A 10,731-nucleotide genomic window follows, 5' to 3' on the forward strand; every position below is an offset into this window, starting at 1 on the left:
CTTAGGTAGTGTGTGCAGTGGAAAGCTTTCCAGTTCACTTGTTCTCATTATCCATTTTCAATGCACTTATAAAATGACTAAAAAGGCTCTGCCCATGTTAAACCCAAATCCTCAATTCTGCTTCAGAGGCACAGCACACACGGTCTGCTTTTCCAAGTCTCACAGATTTATTCCAAGTCTCACAGACACCCTTGAGGACTGCTCCCTCATTTAAAATTGTCCTCTGACGGAAAGTATGTTTCATACAAGATAACTATTAGCAAGGGATAACAGACAACACATCTGTAGGTCAAAAGGGGTGAAGAAAAGAATATTTTTAGTTGGGAGTCATGGTTAAGGCTGCAACAGATGAGATTCCTGACAAGAAAACATGTACTTGAGTTCAGAATTGATTTCTGCTTTGCCAAGAGGGAAAGGCAGAGACTTACCGAGGTCAAGCTTACACTGTAATGGCCTGCTGGAGAATGCTTCCGCTGTCTTAGAAACGGCTTCAAGTATTGTTTACTCTTTTCATCAACTCTGTAATCAAAAATGCCCCAAACTTTGTATTAACTGTTGAAAATAAAAACAACAAATGCAAGACATCTAGAAACATTGTCATGAAATGCTTAGGAAGATGGCTCACAGGGAGAACATCCTTTTGTGAGCTCAGTTAACAGAGAAGTTTGGTCCAAAGGACAAGCCAAAAGCCAAAGAAAAGCCAGTGCCACAGCAGCTGGTGAACTGCTGCTGTTCAGAAGCTTTGCCCAGTGCTGAAACACATGCACAGCTGCTCGAGGTGAAGACAATCCTCCATCCAAGGGCTGTTTCTAGCAATGTCCCATCCCAAACACACATCACGTTCCACCATCATCACCTTGCACCTCTCTCAGGTCATTTCAGTCCCTCAGCAACAGGGATGATGGCTACAAGTTCCTCTAGCTCTGCTCCCATACCTGTAATTAAGGTTCCCAGGCAAAGGACCCATCCCAACTGCAGTGGGAGAAAAGTTCTGGTTGATGGGAGGGATAACTATGCCTGCATTCTTGACATAGTCCAAGCTGCTGCTGGTATCTTTGAGGTTGGTTTGAGAGCTTATTTTAAAAGGGTTGATCACACTGTCGTACAAGATGCTCAGGTTGGAGGATCGGTCTGCTCTCTCTGCACCAGCTTTCAAGTGCTTCGCCTTGAATAGCTTTGCATCTCTGCTCTTTGGCTCAATGCTGAAATCCTGTTTGGGAAGATAAGCATTGTCTTTCCCTTACAGTCATGCTTACAAAGTAGCTCAGAACAGTGCATGCAGGAATAAGAAGTCAAAAGCCTAAACCTGCATGATTCTGCAGGGATCTGATGGAGATGGAATTGGTTTTAGTAGAAAACCTCTGTTTTCCATCAAACAGAAGGAGTCTTGCCAGGGTTCCAGCACCCTCTGTAAATAAGTTACTTTAGAATAGGATCTGATGGAGGATAACCTATGTGATTTAGATAGGAAATGATGGAGGAAGAACAGCCATATCCCGCATCACTTCCAAATAAATCAAGTAAGAACTGAGCCCAGTGTTGCCTCAAAGTCGCTCTGAAGCCTCTCCTCCTTGGTATCTGGTTGAAAGGAAAATACGTTATTTTGGAGGCAGGACTTTAACACAGGTAAACAGCAGCATACAAGCATGTTTTTGTGATTCAACATGACTTAATGCTTCCCGAAGGATTCTCCCTTCAGCTCCGTATGTGCAATGTAGTTTACCTGTAAGGGACTGGCCCAATGGCCACTTGCAGACTGCTGAGCCAAGCACTAGAGCAACCTCATAGCTGTCAACTACGTAGTATCAACGGCACACAACTTCCACACAACAGCCCACAGGCTGCACTGTGCTGGGTGTCAGAGCTGTGGCGGCACAGGCACGGTTTATTGCTCTGCATTGGGTGACAAGGTCTTCAGTGCTGTTTAGGTTCAGAGTAGCCTCCAAAGGGGAGGCACAGCACACTTATCTAGTCTTCTTTTTTTTTTTAATTAAATGGACAGTTATGCTTATACTTCTGCTATGAACTTACACTGCTGCACATACTGATTTTAAAGCATGGGGAAAAAGTAATATTGGAAAACAAAGATGGACCAACCTGGACACCAACGATTTTTCTTTCTTCTAAGCTATCATCTTTGTCTCTTTTGCTGATTTTGGATTTTTTTTGTAATTGATGGTCTCCGGCATCTTTCTGAATCTTTAATTTAAGCTCCTGAGCAAATCTATATTCCATATAAGGGGGGGAAAAAAAAAGGGCTTCTGTTAATCTCAGTATCTTCATCAGCTGGTGTTCAGCCCAGGCTCTAATAGCTTTTTAAGTAACCAAACCAACCTTGCTTTTTTAACTAATGAGAAGCCAGCCAAAAATGATGTATCCATTAAAACAAAGAAAATCTTTCAAGCACATGCTTTTCACATGACAGCAATGAAGGTGTTTGTGTCCCAGTCTGGTGCAGATGCAGACAGTGAACACAGTGTAAGACTAAACTACCCAATATGGTGTGCTGCTGGGTGTGCACACTGTTGAATTAGTGTCATGACCAGATAATGAGGCAAACGTGCCGCTGCACTGTGTCCCCTTTTGACTGTTCTCCTATTTCCAGAAAGGCTAAACCCAAACAAAACCAAGACATCCAACGGCTGTCAGCTCTGCAAAGCCAGCATGCAATCTTTTAAGTGCGGCTGCTTAACCTCCTTCTAATATTAGCCTGCTTTGAGCAAGAAAGGAACTGTTTACCTTTCAGCAAATCCATCCTTGTTGAAGAAATCGCACTCCAAGAGTTCAGCACAAGATGGTCTTTTGTCTGGGTCAATCTGCAAACACTTCTGTCAAAGCAAGGTAAACATGAGAAGGCAAATACATTAGAAATGAAACAAAGACTTTAACATTTCTGAGTGAAAAGGCAAGAAAAATGCTTCAATCTCTCCCCTCTACAGCCTGCTATACTGAAATGAGCACAAGGGACACCACTGCCAAAAACGTTCTGTGTTCGCTAATCACCAGGGCTCACAGACACTCACTACACAGATCACTCTGCTCTCAGTAAACCTCCCTAAACCTTTGTTGGGCTTAGGCTTTACAATCTCTTTTGACAATCAGCCATTTCAAATTCAGCCACATGGGTTTTAGGTTGTTTTAGTTACCCAGTTCCAGACTATATAGAAGTACAAAAAAACCCAAACCCCCAACTCTTTGCAAGGATTGTCCGGAGGCTATTCCGAAGTTACAGGCTTCCTAACTCCCACATAGCAGGCACATCCCTCCACCAGCAAGGGAACCAAGCATGCTTCCTTGCAGTGCCTCCACCAGCAGATAGAGGTAGGGTTGGCAGAAAACACTGTATCCACACAGCTCTGCTAGCGAGTAACAAGTAAGCTTCTGATCTGCAAAGCATCCACTTCGGTAGCAGATAAGGGGCAAAGCTTGTTGGGAGACTATTCAAAAGATCAACTGATGCTTTCAACACACCAGCCCTTCTTCACCTCTCAAATTTCCTTGGAAAACTTGATCAGTGGGGCACTAGATGCTACAAATCCTCCCTGGAGGATATGCACTGACCATTTTGGCTCTGGAGATGGCTGGCTTAGTCTCCCCAGTCACCCAGGACAGTTGCTGTTGAAACCTGTTGCAGCCCCCATTAAGCCACCAACTCAAGTAGTTGCTCATGCATGGGTAGTTGAGAGAAAGCCACTTTAAAAGCCCCAGCCCTTTCTGTGGGCTGTATTCAGCTCCCCAAGGACAAGTAAACAGAGAAACATTCATAGTAAACCACTAGTTAATTACCTTGGCTAAATCTAGCACTGCATCAGGGAGCTTGGGATAGCGTTTGTCCAGAGATTTGGCCTCCTTCACTTCAGGCAACCTCATGCCAGCAAAGAGGGGATTTTTATAGAGTAACTCTTGGTGTCTTGGAATTAAATTACCTGAAATCACACAAACAAAGCAACCATCATGGAAGAAATACAGAACAGTCTAGTGAAACATTTAAGAGGCTGAAACACTGGGTCAACACTACCCTTGAGGGCTATAGTCTGCCATGTACTCATAAATTCTTAGTTCCCCATTTGCAAAAGGTGCTAAGAGCACAAACTCTCAGAGACAGTTCAGCACAAACAGCCTTTCCCCCAACACCTTCCTTCCCCCCATCAAAATGTATCTGACCCCTCCATTAGTAAGCAGGCATGAGGATCCTGACAGACTGTTCTTACCCAGGCACTCAGTGATATGGTAGAGCTGGTCAATGTCTGAATCTCCTGGGAAAAGAGGCTCTCCTGTAAGCATTTCTGTTATCAGAGAGCCAATAGCCCACACATCCACAGCCCTGGAAAGAAAAAAACCAAGTAACACCCCAGCTAAGTTTAGGTAATACAGGGACATACTTAAATCTTCACAATCGTACTAAGAGACTTGTGAGCAATACAGTTTAAGCTCTGACCTGGTTTTGTGACAGTGGGGATCCCAGTAACAAAAATCTCATCCTCCCTCCCAAAACGTCTGTCTGAAATTGTTTGGAAGGACTTCCCTCCATAAGTCCAACTGCACAGCAGTCACAGCCTCCCCCAGTACCAGCACTGGCAACTGAAAAGCTCCTACAGACAACAGACCAGGAATGATGCCTTTTGAGTCAGGAAAGCGTAGCACTGGCAGGAGTTAGCTGCAGAGTAGGAGAATAAGAAGGAAGGCTTCAGTCTTTACAAGGGAAGGCTTCAACCTTTACAAGGGAATAATCAGGGGCAGAACAGCACATAATCACAGAATGGTTTGGTTTGGAAAGGACCTTAAGATCATTTAGTTCCAACCCTCTGCCACGGCAGGGACACCTCACACTAGACCATGTTGCCCAAGGCTCTGTCCAACCTGGCCTTGAACACTGCCAGGGATGGAGCATTCACAACTTCCTTGGGCAACCTGTTCCAGCCCTTTAACCTATCTGCCAAGCAACAGCCCCCTGCCTCCCCAAGAAACAGAGCAACCCCTCCATACACCCCACAACCCTTCTGCAGGCTCACGTGGCCATCTTACTTGCCATACTTGATGTCTCCCACCAGCAGCTCTGGAGCTCTGTACCATCGGGTTGCCACATAGTCTGTGTAAGCTTCCCCAGAAGCCGCTAAGGTCCGGGCAAATCCAAAGTCACAGAGTTTTACAACTCCTGACTGAGAAACTAATATGTTCTCTGGCTTAATATCCCGATGGATTATCTGCATGGAAATAAAACAACAAGTCAAGACAAATAAATTCCTCCTTTCTACACAGTAAATGGACTGGCTCACCAAAACCAGTAGCTTTCTCACATCCAGGTAGAAAAATCCTATTTTTGCAGGCACAGGAAACATGGAGTCTGTAAAATACAGCTACATTCATTCAGTCAATGAACAGCTGATGAACCCAGTGCATAGGTAAGCATAGAACCTCTCTTTATGTATCTCTATGCATATATTTGGCAGGTGTATTTACCATAGATATTTAAACAGGCACAATTTATTATGCTTGAAAATCTGGCCTTGACCACAAGTTTAAAAGCTATATGTATTGCAAAGGCCATGGGCATGTCCTGCAGTTAAACATGAAAAGTATTTTAGGCATTCATAAGAGAAACAGTTTCCTAAACGTATAAATAAATAAATGTGTATGTGTTTTATATATATATATAGTTACACAACTAGGATTAAATTGGCAAACCTGTTATAAATAGTTGAGAAGAAAAACTTAAAAATACTGAAGAGAAAAAGCAAGCCTACATGTTTACATAGACACTACCAGACTTCAGCTTTTGAAAGACAGATTCATAGAATCATAGAATGGTTTGGGTTGGAAAGGACCTTAAGAACATCTAGTTGCAACCCCCTGCCATGGGGAGGGACACCTCACACTAGACCACGTTGCCCAAGGCTCTGTCCAGCCTGGCCTTGAACACTGCCAGGGATGGAGCATTCACCACTTCTTTCTTGGGCAACCTGTGCCAGTGCCTCACCACCTTCACAGTAAAGAGCTTCTTCCTTATACCTAACTTGAACTTCCCCTGTTTCAGTTTAAACCCATCACCCCTTGTCCTATCACTACAATCCCTGATGAAGAGTCCCTCTCCACTACCCTTGTAGTCCCCCTTCAGATATCGGAAGGCTGCTCTGAGGTCTCCACGCTTCTCCAGGCTGAACAGCCCCAGCCTTCTCCCTCTGCAAGATAAACCAACCCATGATAAGATGTCACCCAAGTATTGAATCCCCATGGACTTCTGGACTCTTCCTTTGAAACACTCTCACAAATCAATGAGAGACAGACTGATAGATTAACTGACATCAAGCTCAGACATCTTATATGAAATTCAGTCCTGCCATCCTGCCCTGACTCTTCTCTTTCAGCCAAAGCTCTATTTCTCTAAGTTTTAATATATATTAAAATGATACACTTCTGTATCTATTCATTCAAGGTAACCTGCAGAGCTGACTTTTGTGCATACTTACGTTATGACTGTGGCAAAATGCTGTTCCTCTCATTATCTGAAATAAGTATTTTCGAACCCTGTTGTAGTCCAGTCCATTGGGAAATGCCTCCAGGTCATCAAGCACTGTGTGGTCCACAAATTCAAACACCAGGTACCACCGCTTCTTCTTTTTACACACTTCCAGCAGGTTCACGAGATTCTCGTGCCTGAGTTGCTGTTATAAAACAGGAAATATTTTGTGAGAGCTTGACAGCATGTAATGGGTAAACTGCGGCCAGATACTTTTAACTGCGACCCAGCCACTGTACTGCCCTGGAATGCTCTTCTCCTCATGGCACTCACATCCATTTTTTTCTTAAAATCAAGCTCATTGATATTTTAGAATACTATTTTGCCTATTTTATTTTTTAAACATTATCTGGAGGATTCCCACCGCCTTGTATACACAGACACCGGGGTTTGTAACCTAAAAATAAATAGAACACTGACTAAGGACTTTTCTTCTTAATGGGGATGCTTAAAATACACTGTTCTGTTGTTGGAACACCTCACATGTTCCGCTTCTCACAATAATCTCCTCACGCAAGAGGTGACACTATCTTACATCCCGATCTTGACAAGCTTTAGAGCAAGCTTACGTTCCACATGAGAGAAATCTTGAGGAAGTTAAAAAGAATTCCAGAGGAGCATGTGATGAACACATGAGAGACAGCAGGCACCTAATGACATCTCCCCCAAAGACTTGGTGTGGCAAAGGAAAATCCAGAGCTCCCCAGCCTGGCAGGAAAGACAAAGCAGGCTGGTTTGTACTGGGAAGCTCAGCATGCTGGCCAGTATGTCTCTGACCACTTCAAGAAGAACAACAGGACAATTAAACATGAGCAGCGAGCCACAGAGACTCCTTGCTTGTTCCCTGGTTGTGCTTACAAACAACTCAAGCAGCAATAAACACAGCTTGTTCCCCTAACGTTGGCTGTATCTGTGCATCAAACCACTTGAGAAAAGATTCTCATCAAGGTGATGGAAAAACCCTATGCTATCTTGCCTGCTCCTTCAGGCTTCTCTTTTAAGCTCCTACCATACCCGAAGCACTTCTGTTGACACTGCCAGCTTAAACACATTCACAACAGCTAACATGTGCCAGAATACAAGCACATTTGAAGATGGATAAAAGATGGTTCAGCATTCTTTCCTGTGATACTGTTACAACAATTAAACAGCTTCTATTAAACTGTCTAGTGGATTCACAGGGAAAACTGACCAGCCAAGGACTTGAAGAGATTATTTTTTCTCCTATATTATGCAGAAGGGAAAACTGAAGATAGTGTAGAGAAAAAAATATGCATCTTAAATGAAAAGGAAAAAAAAGTAGCTGTATTTTCTAGTTATTTTGTCATCCCACTCTGACCAGACAAGAACCCACCTCCACTTCACTACACATTTCTAACAATGGTTTCATCACACACCACTTCAACAAAACAAATCATGCTACAATGTACAGTTACTTATTAGCTTGGGGCCCAGGAGGGAAATGGCACTAGAAGCTGCACCATAGCCCAGGGATGGCAACCAAGGAAGATACAGGAGGACTGCAGAGCACAGGGATGGGCAGGGAAGTGCTCTGCAGGGCAGAGGGACTGCCAGCCCCAAACCCCATAGGTTCACAGGAAGCACGCAAGTGAAGAAACTCCAGAAAGATTAAACCTCTAGGTGTTTATCTGTACTGGCAGAGGCCACATTACTGAGTTATGTGAATACTGAGTATGTAAATGTTCCCCTTGTTAAGCTTAAGCTCCCATTTATGCAGGAAAACAAGTTAATTCCCAGCACACCTGGAAGGTGGTACATGCTTTGACTCAGTAACTGAGTCAAACACCTCAGGTACAATCCACACTCACACAGATCCACTTTGACAGAGTCTGAGGGGACAATGCTTGGAGCTGCTGGCTGTGTGTCGAGCTCCAGCACATACATTTCCATTAACTCTAAGGGTCTGTGGCTCTTAATAAGAAGAAAGAACCTCTTTTCATAAGAAGGACATGGAGCTGTTGGAGCAAGTCCAGAGGAGGCCATGAGGATGATCAGGGGCTGGAGCACCTCCCATATGAAGACAGGCTGAGAAAACTGAGGGTGTTCAGCCTGGAGAAGAGAAGCTGTGTGGAGACCTCAGAGCAGCCTTCCAGTATCTGAAGGGGGCCTATAAGGATGACAGAGAGGGACTTTTCAGCAGGTACTGTAATGATAGGACAAGGGGTGATGGGTTTAAACTGAAATGGGAAGTTCAGGTTAGATCTAAGGAAGAAGTTCTTCATTATGAGGGTGGTGTGGCACTGGCACAGGTTGCCCAGAGAAGCTGTGGCTGCCCCATCCCTGGCAATGCTCAAGGCCAGGGTGGATTGGACTTGGAGCAACCTGGTCTAGTGGAAGGGGTCCCTGCCCATTGCAGGGGGCTGGAACTGGATGAGCTTTAAGGACCTTGCCAGCCTGAATGTGTTCCAACTGTAAGAAGACTTTCCTTCGTTGCTTCACCAGACACATCCCCTTTGTCTCAACATTTAAAACCATGTGCCCAGGCCCAAAGACAGCACTCCTCTGTGCATACCTCCTGTGGGACAAGGGGAGAAGGAAAACACTGCGACTACTGCTAGGGGTTACTATTTACCACTTGCTAGAGGTGGCAAACACAGGATAGTGGCATAAGAGGAAGCAGAAGAACTGACGTATGTCCCAGCAACGAATGCCACCCTTCATCCTTAGCATTCATGAAGGAATGCAGCAGGAAAAAAACTTGCAGGGAGACAGTTTAGGAGCTGGCAAAAGCTTCTGTAGAAAGAATAAAGTCAAGACAGAAAACGGAAAGGCTGTATGACAAAACACTAAAGAGCACACACACAGAGAACCCAGTTCTGTGGGTACTTTCCTAGACAGAGTACATGGAGCCCACCAAGGGAAATACCTTTAACAAAACAACCCATGCAACAAGGCTACACCGCATAATGCTGCTGGTAAGAAGCCAACAGGCTGAAGGATGACTGAACATTTAGGTGAGTTATAAAGCATCCACAAGTGATACCAGGCAAATCATGTACTCAAACAGGAAAGCTACATTAAGCCAGCTGGATAGGTAAGGTTCAGGGTGTTTGATACCTGTCCTCCTCCTCCTCTAGCCTCTTGCTCGCAGTATAAGCCTGCTAGAAAAGTGCCATTAATAAAATAAAGGGGTTTTGTTGTTATTTTTTTTAATTCAAAATGCTTCCCAGGAGCATTTTTTCCATATCAGGTAACACCAGTACCCACTCTGGTTAGGTACACTGTCTCACATGAAGGTCACAATTCACCTGCAAGTTTTAGAAGTTCAGCATTTCTTTCATTTTCTGCAAATTCTCAGCAGCAAGGTATTAAAATTTAGTACACAACACAGGGGAACACAGTTACCACCTGGAGTCAACAGAGACCCTGTAGCTCCCTTCCACATAACTTTCCTTGCTGAATACAAGGCACATAAACAAGTCTGGTTTAGCCAGGCAAAGCCAGCACAGCACTCATCTGAGAGGAAAATCATCTCTACAAGGATGCAACTCAAAGGCTAAATGAAGCTAGCATGGCGTGGCTGCTCCCTGAAATACACAGGGCCCAACCAAGCCTCTTTTGGTTTGGACTTAGTTACGCTTTGGATACTGTGATCAGAAACAACTGTATTTCCTTTCAAGACTGATCCAATGGCTTAAATGTATACCTGTCCTATAACTTCACTGGATAAACACCACTCCTTAAAGGTCTATTTATTAAGAAGTCTCAAGAGGCAGTTTCTTCCCAAGAACCCATCAACTCCCTACAGGCAGATGTCACCCACACCACCAGCTCTCAACAACCACCACCGTTACTGCAAGAAAAGCCTCAAACCACAGACATGAGGTTACCATTCTGCTTGAAGGTGACATTTGCTCTCTCCAAGGTATTTAAACACCTGACTAGATTCACAATACGCCTGAGCGACACAGACACCTTCCAGACAAAGAGCGACGAATTTAACCACAAAGCCATCAAAAAGCCATCATTTTGGCCACGCTTTGTGGCCCCCTGCTCACCTTCAGCAGCTTGATCTCCCTCACGGCGATCTTCCTCACCACCGCGTCGTCCTCGCTCTCCAAGAACTTCTTGATGGCAACGATCTGCCCGCTCTCCTTGTTTCTGCACTTGGCCACCACACCGTAGCTGCCTTCCCCCACGAGGCCCAGCACTTGGTACTTCTCCATGGACGCGGCTTTTCCCGCTCCGGAACC

At 44.6% G+C, this 10,731-nt stretch overlaps 1 protein-coding gene across 1 annotated transcript in view; it reads right to left on the bottom strand.

Moving 5' to 3' along the window:
- CDKL2 (cyclin-dependent kinase-like 2 (CDC2-related kinase)) overlaps positions 1-10,706 on the bottom strand; it is an 11,621-nt gene extending 915 nt beyond the window's left edge. Inside the window, exons 1-9 of the mRNA XM_010021545.1 lie at positions 10,537-10,706; positions 6,468-6,662; positions 5,026-5,204; positions 4,212-4,324; positions 3,787-3,926; positions 2,740-2,828; positions 2,098-2,224; positions 936-1,210; positions 429-519 (exon numbers count right to left, since the gene is read on the bottom strand). Coding sequence (XP_010019847.1) covers positions 429-519; positions 936-1,210; positions 2,098-2,224; positions 2,740-2,828; positions 3,787-3,926; positions 4,212-4,324; positions 5,026-5,204; positions 6,468-6,662; positions 10,537-10,704 — 1,377 coding nt within the window. The 5' untranslated portion in view covers positions 10,705-10,706. The remainder of the gene's footprint in view (positions 1-428; positions 520-935; positions 1,211-2,097; positions 2,225-2,739; positions 2,829-3,786; positions 3,927-4,211; positions 4,325-5,025; positions 5,205-6,467; positions 6,663-10,536) is intronic.
- Positions 10,707-10,731: the final 25 nt, after the last annotated feature.

The sequence above is a fragment of the Nestor notabilis genome, unplaced genomic scaffold, assembly GCF_000696875.1.
Source record: "Nestor notabilis isolate BGI_N333 unplaced genomic scaffold, ASM69687v1 scaffold25719, whole genome shotgun sequence".
Lineage (NCBI taxonomy): Eukaryota > Metazoa > Chordata > Aves > Psittaciformes > Psittacidae > Nestor > Nestor notabilis.